Source organism: Palaemon carinicauda, chromosome 7 (assembly GCF_036898095.1).
Source record: "Palaemon carinicauda isolate YSFRI2023 chromosome 7, ASM3689809v2, whole genome shotgun sequence".
NCBI classification, from domain to species: Eukaryota; Metazoa; Arthropoda; class Malacostraca; order Decapoda; family Palaemonidae; genus Palaemon; species Palaemon carinicauda.
This window is the reverse complement of record NC_090731.1, coordinates 166,380,966-166,405,264: the sequence shown is the minus strand read 5'-3', so window position 1 is coordinate 166,405,264 and position 24,299 is coordinate 166,380,966. Positions and strand designations below refer to the sequence as shown.

Here is a 24,299-nt window from a genome sequence, read left to right as displayed (position 1 = left end):
CAACAAACAATGAAATTATATTTTAACTCATTGTTTCAAGAAATGATTAATTAGGTGTGTTGCGTGGTATATTGTGCTTATTCTTCATTTGGGTAGTACTTTATGTCTGCAGTCATTTAAGGTATCTGTTTCATACATTTAATTCCTTCGGTAAGCAAACTAGATTTGGTATTGTTCAGTATTCTATCTAGTTCTTTTTGAGCAAGCAAAGATTACTGTTGAATTATTTTCAGTATAGGTATTATTTTTTTTTTTTGGGGGGGGAGGGCCAAACATATTTTCAGTACCAAATTTAGTAAGATTTTTGTGCTACTCTGTGATCAAAGAAATATTTTTTATCATACATGATGTCTGTCATGACTGAAAATTAAGTATTGAATTATATTTATGTGCTTTCAGAACAGTAAAGAATCACAGTGGTGAAATTAAATCAAAGCAAAGAGTGATGTTAACTTGTGGTATTTTGAAATAATCCATGAATGGATTGATAGTTACAGCTCCCTCTTAATCTGAATCAACTATGGCTAAGGCATCTTGACATTAGTGATTTTTAGTGACTGAACATTAATTGCACTTAAACAAAACAAGCATAGATTCTTTATGAAAATTTAAATGTGATATTCAGATTGAGATAAAAATGAAAGGTATTAGTTGTAATTAAGAGTTTTCTTTTCATTTAATTTACAAATAATAATTGGCTATAAGTCATCCATAGTAAAGATTAAAGATTATTGCAATGAAATCTATGTGGCACAACACACATTATTTTTTATGTTTATGTAGTTTGGATCGAAGGCATTGAAATAGCATTTACTTTACACGTTACCTGCCTCAGAATATATCTTACCTCTTGTTTTGTTTCTTCATGGGAATCAAATGATAAACAAACACTTGAAGTACTAGTTTTGATGCAATGTATATTGTGTCATATATGATTTATGTATTTTTCAAAAATATACTATATATGTAGAATTGATATTATAGTATAATAATACCTTGAAAGTTGTCTTGAGTCTTGTGCATATAAAGGCTCAGTTCAGTTCATCCAAAAATTGTCATGAGTTTCCAGAAAGTCAGAAGTACATTTCATAACATCATTTTTAGGAGAAATCCATCAAAAAATAATTTTGGGATTAGAACAAAAAGTCATTAGTGACTTAACAAATTGAGTACTGCTTGCCATACATTACAGAAGGTACAGTTTCTCTTTAGATTTGATGATCCAGTACATTATTACTCAGTGTACATGTAAATATTTGTGAATATTGAGATGCAAAAAAATCCCATCATCACTGCCTCCTTCCATTATTGTTTCTATAATTCTTCTTATATGATGAATTATGTCAGACACACTAGTTGTGTTTCTTATGTTAATTATATATATTTTTGGATATTTTAAAATGATGTGATGATGGAGTATTACAAAATTTATTCAGTAATAAAACAGAAAATTTATAACAAGTCTATACAGTAAGGAACTTCATATTTTGTTAAAGGCAGCAATATCAACTGACTGAACTAAATCATCAAAAGTGCATATTGTCTCTGTTAAATCATCTATTGACACTTTTTCATCTTCTACAGTGCATAGAATAGATAGCTTATTTATACCAAAAGCAAGAGGTGCTAATTTACTTGCACCCCATTGGAGGCCATCTAATTTAATTGAACGTACTACATTTTCCATTGCCTGCATGTCTGTTTCATCATCCCAAGGCTTGATATCTAACATTACAGAGGATTTAGCAATTGGACCTGGTTTCTTTGATTTTTTCTCTGCATATGCTTGAAGCCTCTCCTCTCGAATCCTTGCTGCTTCTTTATCTTCCTCTTCATCATCAGAGCCAAATAAATCTATATCATCTTCATCATCTGCATCGTCTTTGTTGTCTACCTTTGAGTTTTGTACTTCAGTTTTCGTATTGCTAAGAACAGGGCATAAACTGGAGCACCCATCACTAAGTGTTAGTTTTAGTTCTATGCTAAGAGACTTGATTTGATTATACCACCTTAGAGCATGACTAAACTTTTCTTCTGGTGTATTAGTAAGAGATTGAAAGACATTAGCATCTGCTTTAGAAGGGACATGACCTTGAATATAACTTCGATCTTGGAGATAATCGTTCAGGGACTGTAATCCGCATGCTGTGGTCACATCGCCAAAGAAATCCATTAACCTGAAATGATGATATATATTGTTTATTTTACATACATACATACATACATATACCAAGGCACTTCCCCCAATTTTGGGGGGTAGCCGACATCAAACAATGAAACAAAAAGGGGACCTCTCCTCTCTACATTCCTCCCAGCCTGACAAGGGACTCAACAGAGTTCAGCTGGTACTGCTAGGGTGCCACAGCCCACCCTCCCCCGTTATCCACCACAGATGAAGCTTCATAACGGTGAATCCCCTACTGCTGCTACCTCCGGGGTCATCTAAGGCACCGGAGGAAGCAGCAGGGCCTACCGGAACAGCGTCACAATCGCTCGCCATTCAATCCTATTTCTAGCACGCTCTCTTACCTCTCTCACATCTATCCTCCTATCACCCAGAGCTTTCTTCACTCCATCCATCCACCCAAACCTTGGCCTTCCTTTTGTACTTCTCCCATCAACTCTTGCATTCATCACCTTCTTTAGCCGACAGCCATTTTCCATTCTTTCAACATGGCCAAACCACTTCAACACATTCATATCCACTCTAGCTGCTAACTCATTTCTTACACCCATTCTCACCCTCACTACTTCGTTCCTAACCCTATCTACTCGAGATACACCAGCCATACTCCTTAGACACTTCATCTCAAACACATTTAATTTGTGTCTCCGGCACTTTCATTCCCCACAACTCCGATCCATACATCACAGTTGGTACAATCACTTTCTCATACAGAACTCTCTTTACATTCATGCCCAACCCTCTATTTTTTACTACTCCCTTAACTGTCCCCAGCACTTTGCATCCTTCATTCACTCCCTGACGTACATCTGCTTCCACTCCACCATTTGCTGCAACAACAGACCCCAAGTACTTAAACTGGTCTACCCCCTCAAGTAACTCTCCATTCAACATGACATTCAACCTCACATCACCTTCCCTTCTCGTACATCTCATAACCTTACTCTTACCCACATTAACTCTCAACTTCCTTCACTCACACATCCTTCCAAATTCTGTCACTAATCGGCCAAGCTTCTCTTCCGCGTCTGCAACCAGTACAGTATCATCCGCAAACAACAACTGATTTACCTCCCATTCATGGTCATTCTCATCTACCAGTTTCAATCCAAGTACTCGAGCATTCACCTCTTTCACCACTCTATCAACATACAAGTTAAACAACCACAGCGACATCACACATCCCTGTCTCAGCCCCACTCTCACCGGAAACCAATCGCTCACTTCATTCCTTATCCTAACACATGCTTTACTACCTTTGTAGAAACTTTTCACCGCTTGCAACAACCTTCCACCCACTCCATATAACTTCATCACATTCCTCATTGCTTCCCTATCAACTCTATCATACGCTTTCTCCAGGTCCATAAACGCAACCTACACCTCCTTACCTTTTGCTAGATATTTCTCACATATCTGCCTAATTGTAAAAATCTGATTCATACAACCCCTACCTCTTCTAAAACCACCCTGTACTTCTAAGAATGCATTCTCTGTTTTATCCTTAATCCTGTTAATCAGTACTCTACCATACACTTTTCCAACTACACTCAAACTAATACCCCTTGAATTACAACACTCATGCACATCTCCCTTACCCTTATATAGTGGTACAATACATGCACAAACCCAATCTACTGGTACCATTGACAACACAAAACACATATTAAACAATTTCACCAACCATTCAAGTACAATCACACCCCCTTCCTTCAACATCTCAGCTCTCACACCATCCATACCAGATGCTTTTCCTACTCTTGTTTCATCTAGTGCTCTCCTCACTTCTCTCTTGTAATCCCTCTCTCATTCTCATCTCCCATCACCGGCACCTCAACACCTGCAACAGCAATTATATCTGCCTCCCTATGATCCTCAACATTCAGTAAACTTCCAAATATTCCGCCCACCTTTTCCTTGCCTCTTCTCCTTTTAACAGCCTTCCATTTCCATCTTTCACTGTCTCTTAAATTCTTGAGCCAGTCTTCCTTACTCTCTTCACTTTTTTCCAAACATGGTTCATTTTACAAGTAATATTAATCATAAAATGTATCGATTATTAACTATCAGATATCAAGGTCTTGTAACTAATTGTATGTGAACACTTTTGATATTATTCCATTCATCATGCTACTGTATAGCTATCTATACATAGAATTAGAGTGAAAATTTTTAGAACTTTATTTAGTGATGTTTAGAATATATGGGAAAGATTGCCTTATCACTATGACTACTCTCTGTTTCTGTCTTTTGAAGGACAGGTTATTCATAATTAAAGACAAGCAGTTACTGGTATTCATTTCCAGAAAAGAAGATCATCTCTTAAATAGAGGTGACCTTCACTTACTCACTCCCTTATTTAGTTTCCAGATTTTTCTGGAGTTAATACACTGTGTTGTGTCCAAAATTTTTAGAACTTTATTTAATGATGTTTAGATTATATGGGAAAGATTGCCTTATGATTATGACTACTCTCTGTTTCAGTCTTTTGAAGGACAGGTTATTCATAATTAAAGACAAGCAGTTACCGGTATTCATTGCCAGAAAAGAAGATCATCTCTTAAATAGAGGTGACCTTCACTTACTCACTCCCTTATTTAGTTTCCAGCTTTTTCTGGAGTTAATGCGCTGTGTGGTGTCCAAAAACTTTCCTGTGGAAGGCTAAACAGGGAATTAGATACAACAAGAAAAGACCAAAGAAATATTGTCTTCCCAGCTCCTGGGACAGTGTATCAACTCAGCGAGTATAAGGAAGACCAACGGATTCAGGCTCTGTTGAATCCATCACAGCATGCCGAAATACATTTGAGAACCAATACTGATACTGGAGACAAAGGCACCTGGTTGCATGTACGCACTTGACTACCATCTTTTATTCATCATCAGACAAGGAGACAGACATACTTTTCTGCACACTCATAGCACCGGATGATTTGGTCATCCTCTTTAAATTTCAAGTTAAGTACAGTTGATTAGCTTCTTATTTTGTTATTCATTATTTTTAATAATAGATGTGAAGTAATAAATGTACTAAATTCTTCATCACTGGGTGCTGTTTACTTTGAGTTTGGCTATTCGACGTATGACGCTATTTAGTATCTGGTTTTTCATGACCGCATGGGAAGGATTTATTTATAAAATCTTTGTCTTCTTTTTACCTCTTTTGGGTATTACCACAATTTTCATATTGTAGACAAAAGTCTCATTCATGGTTCTTAGTCTTAAAATAGTGTAGGATAGAATTGTTTACATTTTAAAGCATACTGCAGCAGTACAATAGCCACCACAACTTCCAACTTTATTCAGTTAGATTGATGTGTTTAGGTTTAGTATTTTATCACCTCATTTCTTATGAATGTATCATGCTGTCATGATTTATTTGCTTAATCTAAGTCTTGATCCTCAGGGTAAGTAACAGGCAGACAGTCCTGGACACGGAATAGACATTGGATCAGAGTTCATTCAAGAGATACTCAAGATTATTCTAGATTCTCAAGTGGACTAATTCACAACAAAAGATAATCACAAACTTTTGCTTTTTGTACTGAATTTGGATCTGTAGGTAGTTGTAAGAAATGCCCTAAACTTGGACTGGAACAAATGTTCCTCAGCTGTCTCTCCCATATTTAGAAGAATTTTCACCATGCAGTGTGACATAAATGAGGAAATGTAGGTCTTTCTCCACGAAACAATGCCACTTGGTATGGAAAGCATGGATAACCTTCCTTAGGGATGGATCCTATTGCCAGATAACCCCAGACTCCTTGGCATCTCTTCTAGTTTACCTCTTTGAAGAAAAGAAACTTCAGCCAACAAAAGTCTTCATTGATGGAACCTCTCAAACAGGCTTTAAGCATGGATTTAGATTTAGACATATTCCATAAGATTACACAATCTATTGCCTTGCAACAACCATCCCGAATAACTCCTTCATTATCTTGGTCTCTCAATAGAGTGTTTGAAGTTTATACTAAGCTTCTTCAGAGGCAGAGTCCTCTTTATATCACAGCTTTACAATTGGTATAAACCAACCCTATCTAGTGTCTACCCCATCTTCAGAAGGTACAGTAGTCTGTTTCAAAATACCCAGACCACCAAGTACCTTTCCACAGGTGCTATTCTTCTTCTACTGACTTCCCTCACAATGTGAGAAAAATTGCTTCTTCATTGGCATTTTTTGCTCATGTAATTTCAAGACATCCAGAGCTTTATGGGTTGGTCTGGCCATAGTATTTATAAGACACCACCTGAAATAAATCCAAGGTGTACAACATGGGTGCATTGTGCTCAACCCATTCATAGCACCTATGGTAGGAAACCTTTTATCCTAGTACCTCAACACAAGGACTATGACAGTCATGCAGCTCCTTCCCATTGGATGTTTTATGAGGCAATCACAACCTTGTATCACCTTGTTATTTTATTCTTTCATAGGTGTGCGCAAACTAATCGTTTCCTTGGTTGTAGATGATTGTCTGTAATGGTACTCATGTCTAATTCAATGTTTATCGTGTAGCAGTTCTAGGAGAGCACACAGCTCATTAACCCTTTTACCCCCATGGACGTACCTATACGTCCTTGCAAAAAACTGCTACAGTATTTAAATTTTTTTTGCATATTTTTGATAATTTTTTGAGAAACTTCAGGCATTTTCCAAGAGAATGAGACCAACCTGACCTCTCTATAATGAAAATTAAGGCTGTTAGAGTAATTTAAAAAAAAAATATACTGCAAAATGTGCTTGAAAAAAAAAATAACCCCTGGGGGTTGAGGGTTGGAAATTTCCAAATAGCCTGGGGTAAAAGGGATAAGCCAAAAAGCAGGTGTTTTACAAATGAAAACCCTATTTTAGGGAAAGCTTTTTGGAGGAGTGCGAGGCACTTGAGCCTTACTCCAAATATAGAAGATAGTTTTTAGTGAAGATGTGTTATCAGTTGCATTGACATATTTCAGCATAAGAGGTGCTGTAACGGATTAAGTAGATCATGAATCCGTGGGTCTCCCTTATACTCACTGAGTCCGTTCTATGCATCTTAATATACTGACCCTGGAGCAGGGAAGACCATATTTCTTTGATAAATGGTATTCTTGTCCTACGTTATTCCATTCCTTGTTCTAGCCTTCCACAGGAAAGTTCTTGGAGATCACTCACCAACTCCCAAAAAATTGATTTTTCCTTTGTCAAAACCTTTCTTATGGATTTAGTTAAAGTATAAAGTGTAGGACAAAGGCCAGTCAGTGGGACTGATGAGGTTATTCACTGCCATCATAACTTTAGTAAAACTAAGCTGAAGATATAGAATATGATTAAAAGCAATATTAAGAGAGAAATACATTTAGACAAAAATATCATTCATACAATAGAATATAGGATTTGAAAAAATTGAATTAATTTTATAATAGATGCTTCTTTTATGTAGATATCTAGTAAGGGAATCTATATCAACATCCTTCACTTAAATATCAGTGCAAATTTATCATTTAGGTACAATAGTGATAAATCTTGAACAGTAAAGCAGAATCTGTTCAACTGACAGTAATCTGTCACAGTGAGTACACACTGCAGCCCTGTTTCCTTATATGGTATAGTATATAGTTTTGTCTTAGCCAGGTACTATGCCCAATCCTCAACTTTGTTGAAATAATCTAAATCTTTCACATATGAAACCTATAATTCAGGGTCTAATATTAACCCTGATGCCTTTTTATGGGCAGCGAGACAAGACAGCCACTTCTCTTGACGTTTCCTTAAAATATAGGACATAATTGTTTTCAAATTAGAGTGGAAGAACACTTTCCATCTTTTAAGGCAACTTCTTTTGCTTCCCTGTCTGCTACATTATTACCATGGATTTCCACATGAGAGGAAAACCAGCAGTAATTAATGGTTTTTTGCCAACAGGAAATGTGAAAGAGCTTCTCGTGAACTATATGATCTATAGGTGGAAACCATTTAAACTTTAATTAGCGTCTAGTGCATTATGAGTCACATCAAATGACAGGTTTTTCCCTTATTTTCTAAAACAAGTTTTAAAGCTTGAACTACTGCTGCAGTAAATACAGATACACATTTAGGCCACTTAGTTGAATATGATTTTTCCTTTTGGATTAAAGCACATCTGATTTTGTTCCCTGTTTTTGAACCATAAGTAGATAGCTTTAGCATTACAGTATATAATATTTATGAACACGATCGTGTTCATGGAATTTAGAGTTTACCCCTTCTATGAGAGTGTTTTTCTTCATAAATGGTTTTGTACTTGTGGATATTTCAGGTATGATTTAGGGTGGAATGTAATGATGGTCACCCTGAATTTTTTGCCTCTTAAATTGGTTACCCAACTTGGGAGCAGGGATCTCCAAAATGCCTGACATCTTCAAAAACACAAAGTAACACAGAGCTACAAAAAACACGTTCGAACATTCACGGGTTCTTAGAAGGAATGATGGGAGAAGGATGAGTAGTGGTAGTGGTGGGGAGGGCAGTAGCTGTAGAGAACGACACCTCGTAGTAATGGGGGATGTTGAGGAGGGAGAAGTCTAATTGGTAAGGGACATCTGGTTGTGGTTTCACACGCCCAAGTTATTAAACCGACACCCTATAAGGGTGAGCGAGCTAGGTATATTTCTGGCATTCCATGCAACTTTTTTCTCTGGTATATTTAGCAGTATTTATACCTTAGAAATGGTGCTTTAAGGAGCATTTAACGGAGCGACGCAGGTTGAGCCCAGAAAATTGGTTTTTATCAACTTCATCTAATTTGAAAATCCTTCTGCCATGGCCTTGGTTTTAAATTTTTTGGGCTCTAGGATTGGGGTGTCATTGACAAATTGGGGCAAAGCTTCTTCCAGACACCATTCATGTTGATTTGTTTCATCTCATCCCATGCTTCAGCAATGTTGTTGATGGCATCTTGGATGTTGTAGGACTTCCAGAACATCTTGAGGGTCATGTTTCTCTCCTTCACTGTTGCTTCTAAACCCATAGCAATTGTCCTACGGAGGTAGTAGACCTTGAAGGAAACAATTACCCTTGGTTCTTAGGCTGTAACAGGGAAGTCGTGTTAGGTGGCAAGTAAACCTCCTTGACATTGGGATGGAAGTCCGCAAACTTGGTCGGATGACCACGGGCATTGTCCAGCTATAGCAGCACCTCAAAGGGTAGAACCTTTTTAACACTATACTGCTCAACCTCATACACAAAGTGGTTGAAAAAACAGTCCTCAGATAACAAGAGGGTCACCTGTGCCTTCCTATTAGACTTCTAGATGACTGGTAGCTAGCTCTTCCTAACTCCCTAGTGGCCTGGGATTCTCAGTTTGGTACACTAGCATAGGCTTCATCTTAGTCACCAAAAGCATTATCCCACCCCAAGAAGCAAAGTCAGTCTATCCTATCCAACTCTATGTCCTGGTGCAGTCTTCTCCTTAGCAAATTGGGTCTGGTTTGTCACATGCTTTTGAATTAACCTGTCTCATCCACATTGAAGACTTGTTCAGCACAAAACCCACTTTCCCTTATAATCTCAGCCAACGCATCAGGAAATTCACTGGCTGCTTCATTATCAGCACTAGCAGCTCCACCTTACACTTTAAGGATAGGCAAATTAACACAAGCCGTAAATCTCACAAACCACCCCTTACTGGCCATACACACCAAACTTTCACTCCCTTCACCCTTTTGACCTTTCTTGGTTGTAAATAAATGCTTAGCCTTCTCCTGAAACACCATAAGGTTCACTGGGATATGCCGTTGATTCTGGATGTCTAACCAGAGCACTAACAACCTCTCAATCTCAATCATGAGGCCACTGTGTTGTTTCATGATAATGATCAACTTCATAGGGGGAGATCGTTTCACATGCTCAATGATCTGATGTTTATCCTTAATGATAGTCTCAACTGCAGAATACCTAAGGCCTAATGCATGACTTATGTATCTAGGGGTCTCTTCCTTTTCCTTTCGCTTCACTATGTCCACTTTAATTTTGATAATAAAGTCTTTCGCTTACGCTTTCGACATGATGTGAAGCTCCCCCAAAAAAGCACAAAAATATCCAAATAAGAGCAACACTGAAATTCCTAATGCATATCGTAAACTAAGATGGCAAAGTGATGCTAAAGTGACAAGTAACACACTACTATTCACCCAGGCAACGGCTTTAGTTGATCTCTACATCGGCAAGCAGTTCGTCATATAAACGAACCAAACATCATTAATTGAATCTGAGTTACACAAATTTTTTAGATTAAGTACAGTACCTTATGGGACCCCATTCGTAATAATTGTTGTAACTCGATATCATTATAACCTGAGGACCTGTACTGTATAGCCTTGCAATTTCTTTAAGCACAAACATAGAGAGTATCCAACTGTCAATCACCATCACCCTCTGGTCCTGGTTTGGAATCCGCATTTTAATATTCTTCATGACTTCTAATTAGATCGTAAGACTGTTCTTGAGCACCATTTCTTTCATCAGGTGTCTTTCCTAGATGATATGCATTTCAACATTTTAAGAGGTGTAACAACTGCAATCTTTTTAAACCTTACATGGCTTGTATCTCTTCCTACATCACTTCGTGTAATGGATTTTTATCTTTACCAAGAGAGTTAATTACAGTATAACAGATTCTGATTTAGAGTCCACAAATAGAGGTTTGGACATACAGTAGTACCGTACCTCGATATATGCGTTCAATCCAATCAAGGAGCAAGCTAACAACCCTAAATGTTCGTAAACTAAAGTAACATTTCCGATAAGATATGCTTTAAAGTATGTATATTCAATCAATGTGTTTCACACGTCCATAAATATACACAGACTAATTTTTAAAGGTTTTTAATGTTATTTAAGGAACAAATTATAACCCCTAATATCAGAAATTAATACAAATTGATAATTCACAATAGAAAATGGAAACATTTGGTTATTAACTAGCACTTTACCTTTGAGCAGAGTCTTGGCTGATGTGAGGGAGAAGACAAAGGAGGAGGGTGTTACTGCTTGGAGGGAGAATCTCCCTTTATGAGAACTTTATCAGGAGTTGCCTCTCTTGAACAACATTCTCTATCACTAACAGCATCACTTAATTTACGCTTTCGGGACACTAGTTGTCTTATTTTGCATAGACGTCAGTTTTTACAAGGAACTTTACTAAAGTTGACTTTTTGTCCTTTTCTTTAAAAGTTCATGTTCATGCAACATTCCATTAACGAAACAGTATCTTTTATCAAATTTTGTAAGCTTTCCCACATTCTTAACATCTCGTCCCCAATTTAATTCTCTGCATTCTTTTGATACTCTCCCTTATTCAGCTGTATGCATGTTTTGTCACTGTACCACCTTCTAACTGCTTCTCATCAATCCACATAAACTGATGACTTTCAGTTTTAAGATCATGTTGCCATTGATTCTTTATTGTATTCAATGTTCAGAATTGGAACTATAGTGATCACAACTTTACAAAGAACATAGGTCACAACTACTGTATAAGAAAGGGAAAAAAATTCAGAGACGTGTAAGTTATGATTCTTTTACTAGTGCTGCACGGAGAGTGAAAGAGTTAAGTTCCAATTAAGGGTATAGTGAGCTACAAAAACAAAATGGGAGGAGTATGGGTAGAAGTGATAATCTCGTTGATACTTCAACATAAAAAAATGCTCAAAGACCAATACGATGCTCATAAACCAATTTAAATTTGTATGCTCGTAAACCAACTTGCTCGTATTCAGTCACTCTTAAACAGAAGTATTATTGTAATGTACTCATAGGAATCTTTCACTCTCCCTTCATAGGAATCTCTTTCACTCACCCTTCCTTTTTACCAAGGTGAACATTAAATTAAGGGGGGAATTCTTAATGGCTTCTACTTCAACATCCATAAAATAAATTTTAATTGGCTTGCCTATATGCAATATAAATTGACCACCCTCCATATCCTTATAAACAGGACCCAGGGTCAAAACCTCATAAGTCTGTTGGGTTAAAATAGTCTTGAGACTTAAGAATCTGACAATGGAATCTATCCAAGATATAGGTACAAGTGTCACTATCTGTAATAAAATTCCTATTCTTTGCATTCATATATATATATTTATATGTGGTCAGTACAACACAGTAAATGCGTTTGTCTTAACTAATCTGAAACAATGGGTGTATTGAAACTCCTTGTGTAATGTCATTGCTCTACATTATCAGCAACACAAACTCTCTGATTTTGTCCGAGACAAAAGAAAAGTGAGAAGAGATGAGATCTTGAGATACTTCAATTATTGGGTAATTTTACTGGCCGGGCAGTACTGTACTACATTGGATCTCTCTCTCTGGTTACAGCTCATTTTTCCTGTGCCTAAACATTAACGCAATATTCTCAGCCTGGCCTATTCTTTCCCCATTTGCCCATGTCCTCATACACCTGACAACACATTATCAAACAATTCTCTGCTCGAGGGGTTAATTACTGCTCTGTAATTGTTCAGTGGCTACTTTTCTCATAAGGTAAAAAAACTCTTTAGCTATGGCAAGCAGCTTTGTTGCTACTGTTCTTAAGATATTTTTATTTATTTATTTCCTTGTCTCCTTTCCTTACTGGGCTATTTTTTCCCTGTTGTAGTCCTTGGACTTATAGCATCTTGCTTTTCCAAATAGGGTTGTAGCTTAGCTAGTAGTAATAATAATAATAAAAAATAAAAGAATTCAGATCTGTACCAGGTTTCAAACTTTTAATATAAATGTTATCACCAATTTATACTAGACAAAGCAACACTAGTATTGACAAAGCAACATGACAGCATAAGTTAAGTCTCGTACTTTTACCAGAATCTACTTCCAAAAAGTAGGCTCCTTAATAACAATTGCTGGTGCATATATTTAACTAAAATCTAAAACTGGAATCATTTCAAAGGAAAGATTGTTTATTCTATCAGCAAGATTCACATTTTTGTTTTTGTCTACTTTGTCAGAAACACTTAATGCATCATCAAAACATTGATTGGGATCGCCAAATCTACTTGTTTTGTTTGCGCCTGTGTATGTCTTTTAACCAGTCCTTAGCTAATTCAAGTTATGTATTAATTTTGTCATAAAGGTTTACACGTTCGGGGAACAAACGGTTACAGAACATTCATAGAAATGTCAAGGAATTTTCAAAGAATGGAGATTAGCAATAAGAAAAAGTAATTTTATCTATAGTCATGTGATGTTCCTAGTGCAATAGTGCAGTTCTCTCATCCCATTTCCCTGCCTAAAACATTGTCTAATGTACAATCCAGACAGTGTTTTTTTTTTATTTAGAGATTATCAATCTTTGTTCTAGACCCTTCTGGCAGAAATCTCTGGTTATAGGGAAGTTCATGTCGCCATTTTCAAACATGACAGTACTGGCATAGTTTTGGAACCCAGTTAATCCATGTACTTTTATCTTTGATAAATTTGAGGGCCGCACAGTAATCCTTATAACTGTTTATTTCAGGAAAATAGAGTATTCAAAGTACAGTAGATCAGTTTAGATGAAGTGTCGGATATTCCAAATCAAGTGGTTTCTCATCCTTTTAGTGTATTAGAGAATAAGAAATTGATATAGAAATCCAAACATGAACATATTGGTGACATTGCTTTAAAAAAAAAAAATATGTTTTCCGCACCACTTTTAGATCAATTAACTAGGTAGGTTGAGGTTTTATTACAGCACGAGTCGAATCTATCTATGATTTTCCTGTTTGAAGTAAGTTCTGAGGTTTTGCAACACAGCAGTAGCACTCTGATAGTTCCTTTTCACTGCAGAGGGGGTGGTTTACATTTTTGTGGCCTTTGTCAGTGCTCAAGGAGGTTACCTTACAATGTATGGTGTCCACATTTAATTTCATTACATACACGCAGTTACCATCAAGGGTCTTGCCCATAGCTGAGGGAGCAGGCACTCACATAATACAGTTTGCCTAATATTAAATATATATTCATTAAGTCGATAATGATAAATACTGTACAGTACTTATAATACACATACTGTACAGTACTGAAATATTTTCATTCAATTAAAAAACACATACTGTCATAGAAACCAAGTAAAAACAATATTAGGCAGTACTGTACTTTAATCGACCGTGCGTAGGCAATTGGCAGAGTTAGTAGAGTTAAGAGTTATCCCACCCTATGGCAACAAGTATTTGTGGATTCTTGCTCTTCGCACTTGCTTCTATTACCTAACCCTCACCCCACGAAATAAGCCGAATGAGTGAGGGGTGACTGTATTCCAGCAGTGTTCTTAAAAAGTCTAATGGGAGATGCCTAGGAAGAATAAACTATTATGCCAAACGATTTATAATGGAACAGCAGTGTTTAGTTGCTCATGTGTCCCGATGACTACTGTTGTGTTACGTACTGTACAGTAGTCTTACCACGGCATAGTGTACACGTGTACTGTCCTTTTCTGAAATATTTTCATTAATTTACAAAATACCTACACTACTGTGATAGAAACCATGTAGAAACAACCACACATAAGCAATTTGCGGAGAGCTAGTAGGGTTAGAAGTTATCCCACCCTTGGGCACCAAGTATTAGCAGATTCTCTTCTTTGCACCTCTCTGTTACTGATACACCCCCCCCAAAAAAAAAAAAAAAAATAAAAAAGCAAGGGCTGATTGTATTCCAGAGTTCTTAAAAAGTCTAGTGGGAGATGCCAAGGAAAAAGAAACTTATGCCACATGATCTACAAGAATGGAGACTGGCCAGATCACACAAAAATAGCAATGATGCCTGCCCTAAAAAAACAAAAACAATAGTGCTCAGATCATAGAACAATAAGCTTAATTATTCATAGATTAAAAAATGCTTAGGATGTTAGCAGGAAGGTTAAAAGCAAAAGCTGAAGGATATATTGGAAAAGACAGATTTGGATATCGATAAAAGTGGAACACGAGAGGCAGTTGGATGTATGAGGATGATGCAAGAAAAACCTTACTGTTAAAAGAGGCAATGGTTATTTGTTTCATTGACTGAGAAAGCATCTGATGGTGTTCAGTGGCATATACTACTGTAGAGAAATTCTGAAAACATATTGTAGAGATAGAATGTTGATAACAAATTTATATCTAAATCAGAGAGAAGCAATACATATTGCAGGTGAAGATTGAGAACCTGGAACTGTTAGAAGAGGAGTCAAACAGGGATGTTCCCTTTCACCAATTCTGTTCAACATCTATGCAGAGGCAATGATGTGTCACTGGAAGATGGTACAGTATTTTGGTGGGAGGAGAAATAGTAAAAACTAAGGTTCGCTGTTAAGGCAGTTGTCTGTAGCACAGAGGATGATAAATACGATAAACAGGACAGCAGAGAAGTATGGAATGAAAATAAATATATCAAAGACCAAGGTAATGAGAATTGTAAATAGACAAGGACCTCCAATAAGTATGCACATTGGAGATGAAGCTGTAGATGAAGTCAAGTCATTTCAAGTACTTGGGAAGTATTATAGTACAAGGAAACTGCAGTTGAGAGATCAAGAACATAATAGCCCTAGGTAAGGTAAATTTTGAGAGAGACAAACATTTAATGGGGGAAAACTGAAAATGGAACTGATGAAAAGATTTGTAAAAAGTTTCACATGGAGTGTAGCATTGTACAGTTCTGAAACATTGACTGTAAAGCAACAGACAAGAAACATCTGGAAGCATTTGAAATGTGGATATGGAGAAAGCTGAACATGAGTTGGGAGGCACCACTAGACAAATGAACAAGTACTAAGAATAGTTGCAGAAGAGAACCCTAATTACAACAATACTGTAAAGAGAAGGCATAAAAACTGGGTAGGACACATTCTAAGAGATGGGTTACTGGGAGAAATTATAGAAGGTATATTTAAAGGACTAAGACCCAGAGGAAGGAAAGGAAGTCTATGCTAGAAAACCTGAAGGGAGGGATTAGGTACCAAGAACTAAAAGAGGTGGGCATGAGTAGAGAATTATGGAGGGTGGCTAATCCATGAAAGACCTGCGTTACGGGAAAAACCCCACGTAGTAGTACTGTATGTGAACAAGTTAGTTGGCAACAAATTTATAAGATATAAAGGTTATATGAGCGCCTACTTTAGCGAGTGTAGGGATATTAGGATCCAGACTAAACGGTCTTCACCCTCGTAAACTACTTATCTAAGAGAATGACAAGGATTGTGGGAATGCAAGGGTTCAGCAGCAGAAAGGTCTTAAGTAGAGAATTTGAGGCTCAGAGGTTGTACACTCTTTAAGGCACAGAAAGCATTCAGAACCCTTACCTGAATGAAACCCTAATTACCAATAAATCTACCCCAAGTTAGGTTATAGTTAGCAACTGACCAATAAAGATGAGAATCACCTCCTCCAAAAGAAGACTTTCTGGCCATTTGAGATTAACAAAGGAAGCCAATACATTGAAAGCTTTCCAAGTTCACCACTATCGAACTTGGCTGGTTAAATGTTTAATTAAAAAAGTGCTGGCGTGATGCTTAACCTACTGTTGTGCAGCCACAAGATTCCATAGGTTACTGAAACTATTTATACCAGTATTCATCATTAGGAAACAACAGAAGTTAGTTTCAAGTAAACTTTTAAGAGTAAAATAAAACAAAGAATTGAGGAAAAAAATGTTGGGCAAGTAATATTTCTTGCAGTTCTCACTCACCGACTTGGATATACTGTACTGTAGTTACATGTGGCCTCCAATTTACAGACAATTGCCCATGTCTGATCTAGACTACTCTCGGATTTCTCCCCTGAACTAAAAGCAATTTTCATGTGTGCTTCAAACTTGACAAATATTTTTTTTCTTTTATGGAAAAGGCGAGGCTTTTGCACTTTTCACAATTACGTAAATGACGGTATTGTCAGTGTGCAGTAATAGCTAAAAAAAAAATCTTATACACTTCTAAAAGAAAAATATCACATTCAGAAGTGTGGAGAAAGGGACTTTGTCCAACAACTGGGAGACTGAAATAATGGAAGCCCTGAAATGTCACTGCTTTGCCCATTTCCGTTAAATGCTAGTGTCTCATTACTTTACAAGAAGTTAGTCTATTGAAAGGCAAGGTTGGAATTTTTTTTAATTTCATGGGTAAGCATCGCTAAAATGAAATGAAAGATAAGTAATATGAACATCAGGGGAGGTTCAAAGAAATCATAAAGATTGTCAAGTTAGCACAAATAGCAATTTTTATTCGAAGGTAAGATTCAAGGAGATAAATTAAAATGTGGCAAATTGCTATCATTTCAAGTCCTTTTGGGTCAGAATCTAGTTTGAAATTGAATTTATGCTAGTTTTGCATTGGATTTAGGTATAAAAATTTCCTAGAGACAAATTCAATGCTCACACACCATTAAATATACCTGAAACCCCAATTCATTGCTTCTCTACCCAAGTCTTTCTTTCCATACCCAGATTCCAACCCCATTTTATCCCACACAATGAAGAGCCAACTCACCATTGTCTATTTGCTACTCTGTAGGTGTTATTAATACATGAAGAACTGCATCCTGAAATCATGACAGTTATACTATATTCATTTCAAAATCAGTGTGCAAGGGAAGGTTCAGCAAATAAAAATTAATACACAACACTGCAAAAGTATTTTGTACATGCAAGGCAACCCCCCCCCCAAAAGATAAATTTAGCTAAAATTCAACTCCACTAGCCTTCAAATGGTTTCCCTCAAAAGAAATTATTGGATCATGATATATTACATTGAACTATCATTCAGTTCAATGTTATTGTACCCAATATTTCATAGCTGAACATACTTTTTCCACAGATGTCACATATGATCTTGCAAAATAAGGTAAAAGCAATAAATGCATAAACTTTTGAAAACAGACATTGCGGCTTCATTTTAATTACATTATCATGCTAATGTAGAGAAAATGCAATATAACAAAAGTTTACATAACTCTAAACAAGGGAAAAAAAAGCAAAAAATAAAACCAATAAAAAATATTTTTTTTTTTTATTATTAAATAACAAGCAATGGAAGAGAGTCCCAAACTTCAATTTGTAAGGTCAAAGTGGCACACTGATATTCCTTGATGATTAAGAAATCAAAGTTAACATGTACAGTACCACCAAACCTTAAAACATTGGTAATTAGAAGCAACCTTCCTGACTGACACATCGACATTCCTTACTCGTAGATCCAACTATCATTAGCCTGAGTCCAGCTTGTAAGTTCTTCAGGCCTGAACCACAAGGCAATCTCCTTGTTGGCAGATTCAATGGAGTCTGAGCCATGAATGATGTTTCTGAAAAGAAAAAAAAAAGGCAGTGGGGTATACATCATACATACATACATATACCAAGGCACTTCCCCCAATTTTGGGGGGTAGCTGACATCAACAAAGAAACAAAAACAAAAAGGGGACCTCTACTCTCTACGTTCCTCCCAGCCTAACAAGGGACTCAACCGAGTTCAGCTGGTACTGCTAGGGTGTCACAGCCCACCCTCCCACATTATCCACCACAGATGAAGCTTCATAATGCTGAATCCCCTACTGCTGATACCTCCGCGGTCATCTAAGGCATCGGAGGCAACAGCAGGGCCTACCGGAACTGCGTCACAATCGCTCGCCATTCATTCCTATTTCTAGCACGCTCTCTTGCCTCGCTCACATCTATCCTCCTATCACCCAGAGCTTCCTTCACTCCCTCCATACACCCAAACCTTGGCCTTCCTTCCTTACTTCTCCCATCAACTCTTGCATTCATCACCTTCTTTAGCAGACAGCCATTTTCCATTCTCTCAACATGGCCAAACCACCTCAACACATTCATATCCACTCTAGCAAAACAAAACAAAACAAAATTCAAGATTAGCTTAATGATACTCCGTTGTTTTAACCACCACATTTCCTGTCATTAGTTGATACCCAAATATAATGCAAATTTAGTACAGAAATTAAACATTTTATTGATCACTTAAGACTACCATTCTCATTTATTGATAAGGCTTGAATTATATTTTTAGGGAGGGACTTTTATACTATGTGGCCATATTTACAATCAAATTGTATATCCCCTCTGAACACCTCTAATCTGCCATATTTTTATTTTGCCTTAAAGGTCTGATATTTACCATATGAGATACTTTTAGGGCCATAACTAGCTTATTGCTCATTTTAAAGTTGTATTACAAGATTTTTTTTTTTCCTAAAGCTTAGTTTTGCCTCTGATACTACTACAATATATGTAATAAAAGTATGGTTACATATTTGGGGGGAGGAATTCCCATATGGATCTTAAAATTTATATTTCTGTCCTTCAGCAGTGGCCCATCGCAGGTTGCTTAACTGTAAAAGTTTAGCCTAAAGTAGTGTCCTCAATGTAGATTACAGCATTACTCTAATATTAAATATGCAGTATGCTGAAACTTAAGTTATTTTACTTTTATTTTGAATAGACATTTAAGGAATAGTATTGATGACCTACAAAGATTGAAAAGACATTTTATAAATAAACAAAACTTTTTAATATAAAAAAGAAAAAGACGACAACAGAAAATGTTAACTCACCTGCCAACTTCAATACAGAAATCTCCACGGATAGTGCCAGGCTTTGAGTCTGCTGGGCGGGTTTCACCCATCATTACACGGGCTGTTTTAACCACACCAGTACCCTCCCAGCACATGGCAACCAGAGGGGCGGATGACATGTATTTGCAAAGTCCTGGGTAGAAAGGCTTGTCAGCAAGGTCAATGTAGTGCTGTTTCAAGAGTTCCTCTGAGGCCTAGAAAAATAGAAAAGAAATACATGAACATTTGGTCTAAAAATACTGTACATATTTTAAGGAATAAATTTGCTCATATACATTGCGTTCCAGTAACGCTAAACATCGCGCATAAAGGAGGAGTCAACTCTTGGTGAATTCGATTGGACTTGGGCTGGCTACATAGCCCGGCGTTGGGTTCTGTAAGGCCATTCAGCGCCTAGTTCATATTGGGTAAAACCCTTTATTTTACTTGACAAGCAGCTTCTGTAGAGACAATGAACAGTTATTTTCTCAAGTAAAGTACTGTAGTACCCCCAGTTTCATGCCATCTAAAAATTAAGTCGTCGATGGATAGATTTCACGTCAAAAATTGATCTAATAAGTACCGTCCCACAAAGCAGAACATGATTCAGTCAAGTGATACTTGGACGTCTTTCAAAACGGACCTCAATTGATTTTTTCCCAGAACCTAGATTACTCTTCCCGGCAGTAACTTTCTCATGCCAGTCATAACTCCTCAAAAGTAAAGTTCAAGTTAATTTGTCAAATAACTGAATTTTCTACTGCAAATTATTGATTTCTAAAGTTAGGCTAAAACATGTAAAATAATTACCGTAACAAAACCAGTTCATTTGCCCCACCCACCTCCTAAAACTTACGATTGATATTTTTCTTTGGAAATTATATGAAAACAATATAATTCTTCTCATTACAATACATTAACCAGGCAAATGGAGGAGAAAAATATTTGACTAAGCATGACATTTTTCCAAGTTGCTTGCAGCAGATGTTTCCTATGTTGCATGAGTAGCTCTCATTATGTTTGTATGTGTTTCCACCCTACTTGACTCCTCCCCATTGCACAATGACAATTTACATTACATATGCAGTAGTTTCACCCAATGTGTATGGTGTTCCAATGAGAACACTATCTCGAGTAAATGCATTACTATTGACTAGTGGTTTTTTGGCAGTTTTCAAAGACGAGTTTTAAGACCACGGCCTGTGTACACATGCGTTGCACTTTGCTAATCTCTATATCTGATGATTTGACTTGAGCCTCACCTCAAAACTTGCCCTATCAGATTCTAAATATATTTTATTCAACAGTTTTTATTGGGTTTTCAAGTCATTAAAAATGTCCTTCCCTTGTTAATTCCAAATTATAAAAAGAAAAACTATTTCAGTCATGACCAACACTTGTGAGGGCTATATACTGACCCAGTTCAACATTAAGCCTTATTCAACGCAATTAAGAAACTTGAAATCTATATGTAACCACAGCATTCATCCAAGAGAAATTAAGTGTCCTGTGTTAAGCCTAGTAATTTATCTTAGGACTCAGTTCCTGCAGTATCACACTTAAGATTGTAAGGAAGCTATTACTACCTGTCATCCAGAAACAGACTCCAACTAATAGGGAAAGACAACACTAAGGGATTCTATGACCCTTAATACAAATAAATATAAGTAATTATGGTACCTTCAATAAAAATCCATGAAGCTCGCGTGCACAGTACAGCCATATACCACTTTCCAGAATAGAGGAGCAGTAAGATTACAGTAAAGTATGTTTATTTGTGAACGAAGCAAGCCACGGCAAAGAAAAACCACTAGATGGAAGTTATGTAAAGGGTAGGTAATCATGATACGTTAATAGTGACCTACGTGGATGGCATTGTGCAACACAAATGTTCCGCTTGCAAGAACAGGAGTGAGATTACGATTATTTGCATGAAAACCAAGCCACGGTGTGTCAAAAAACATTAGAAATGTTACATAAATGATGGATAATTATGAACCTATAATAGTAGCACACCATAAGAGAATTCCTGGTCCAAGCTATGTCTTTAAGAGTTAACTGACCAAGTAAATTTGTGATAAATCATACTTCAAGCTATAATGACCATTGAAACATAAGTCTCCTTTTGAAATCAAAGTTCCAGTCGTACCTTCTTAAGATTAAAATTACAACTTAAAAATAAGGGTTTGCGACTAATATAGTAATTCCATCTGTTCAAATTCCCCGGTCTTAGTAATTGGTTGGGATGGACTGGATCCAGTAACTAAAAAGTGAAATTTAGTATAGCACAATATTCCTAATTAAGAAATAAAGATGTGGTGTTTCTTGTTTATTTATGGGTACTTTGAACTATTGTTAATCAAGTTAAAAGGAAAAAAAAAGTTTTGAAATTCCTTGAACTATCGTTATTCGTTAAAAGGGAAAAAAAAAACTTTTGAAATTCCTTAAATCGACTATAAGAAAAAAAATTAAACCGGAAACAAACGAGACCACCACCCAACCTAAGAAACATATCCTTGACTACTAACATATGGACTGTGTCCAACCTTCGACCATCATAGCATTAGCTTACTATAAAACTAAAGTCTCGACATAGTTTGCTTCCTAATCGGCTTCACCCGTGACAAGGTAACACTAAAAGTTTGTAAATGCTAAACCTAACTTCATAATATTGTATTTCAGACAAACTTATTTCCCACAAAGAAAAAGATTTGACAAGTAATTAAGATATCACATGTCCAAACTATCAACATTCTACCAGAAAATGAGTTAAAGACCATATGGTAGGGAGAAGTAACCCCACCCCACTAGTAACACTGGAATCATGACTGGTTTCATTACTCAAATTAAAGTAATCAGACTTGACCGATGGTAAATCAATTAAGAATAAAAAAAAAAATACCGATGTAAAATTAATACTATACTCAAATTGGAAGTGTGAATTAGTGGCATACAGCCCTGCAATGAGGTAAAATGCAGGATTAATGCTTTAAAATAATTGCATCCTATGGGACAAGGTTTCATATTACAGTACTTTTACATTCCCTAGAGTCAAGAATTCAAAAATCTCGCTAAAATATCCCGAACATCGAAGGTTGCGTTAATATTTTTTTTATCATTATATATTGTACTAACAGTTAAGTTTTTCCTAACCTCATTTACACCAACTAAAGTCACAACCAATTTCTGATGGACTCTACAAACATATGGTACTCTAGATTGGAAGGGGTTTAGGAGAATAGGATGGAGAGAATTTAAAATAATTTTAACAAATAAGGAAAGAATATCAATATTGGCAGTCCAGGAAATAAATCGCCTACATCACCAGTATACTATTATACTTTGCCTGAAGTAACCAAGCATATTGAGGGGTTTGGCATTTCGTATGTTCAGTTAAAATTCAAATAGTTAATTTTATTTACCGAACTAAATTTATTTTCATATGCAGGAACTTTAGTGAAAACTTAACATCTTAACCGGCCATATGGCCGGTGTCATTTCAAGGCCTCGGCCGTGAAAACTAAGTCGACAGTGGTAAACTAATTCAACATATGGCATTTTCCATACAATAATAGGCTACGATATTCATTTAGCAAGAAAGCACTTGAAAGGTATCCCTTTAGTTTATATAGATAGAGAACCTCTGGATACGGTGGTAAATAGATTAAATAGACATTAAAATTAGCCAAATTATTTCTAAAAGGTAGTTCATCTCCTAAATACGGTATTCTAACTATTTCAGTTTTCACAAATTACGGCAATAGGGCGTAACTTTGACATAATTGACAGTGTATACGAAAGCATGTCACTTTACAGTGATGGCTGCCAAAAAAAAAACCTATGCTACGAGAAACAGGTTGTTTATCTCCTAAATACGGTATTCTAACTATTTTAAATTTCCACAAATCACGACAACAGGGCGTAACTTTGACATAATTGACAGCGTATACGGAAGCATGTCACTTTTCAGTGATGGCTGCCAAAAAAAACGGATTTTGAGCGAAGCGAAAAATCTATTTTTGGGTGAGATAGCCATGGCGTCCTTTGTTCAGTAGTTATTTACCCAAGGAAGCTACCAAAAAGGAACCTTCCATCAGGACGCCATGGCTTGAGCCCAAAAAAAAAACCTATGCTACGAGAACCAGCGCCGGCGCAGCCACGAACCTGCATGAACTTCATTCCGGCCAACTTGAAACCTTTGGCCTCGAATCTCTTGATGATTTCACCAACGAGTCCTCGCTGGACGCCATCGGGCTTGACGGCGATGAAAGTGCGTTCCCTCTGGGCTGACATGATGCTTTCCGGGGTGAGCTTGCGAGATATCACAGATATTAGAGAGAGAAGACTCGCGAGCATACGGCCAGCACGACTCCGAAAGACCGGGGGAGCAGGGTTGCTAGATTATTTTGACTGGATTATCGTACATAAGACTTAAAATTGTCGTTTTTTTAACCAAAATTATCGTACACAGTTTCAATACAATTATTAAGGAGTTACATGATTGACTTATTTCAAAATATTTGAGTATAATTGTTTAATTAAACACACACATTTATATACCTAAGGTATGTATCGTACA

General features: G+C 36.7%; 1 protein-coding gene across 1 annotated transcript; it reads right to left on the bottom strand.

Moving 5' to 3' along the window:
* Positions 1-899: 899 nt before the first annotated feature.
* Positions 900-24,124, bottom strand: LOC137644644 (uncharacterized). The gene is made up of 6 exons (XM_068377595.1): positions 23,885-24,124; positions 19,721-19,935; positions 18,340-18,454; positions 17,960-18,065; positions 17,644-17,695; positions 900-2,177 (listed from the first exon to the last, which is right to left on the bottom strand). Exons 1-6 carry the CDS (start codon positions 24,074-24,076, stop codon positions 1,481-1,483), a joined length of 1,377 nt encoding a protein of 458 aa, XP_068233696.1. The 5' UTR covers positions 24,077-24,124; the 3' UTR covers positions 900-1,480.
* Positions 24,125-24,299: the final 175 nt, after the last annotated feature.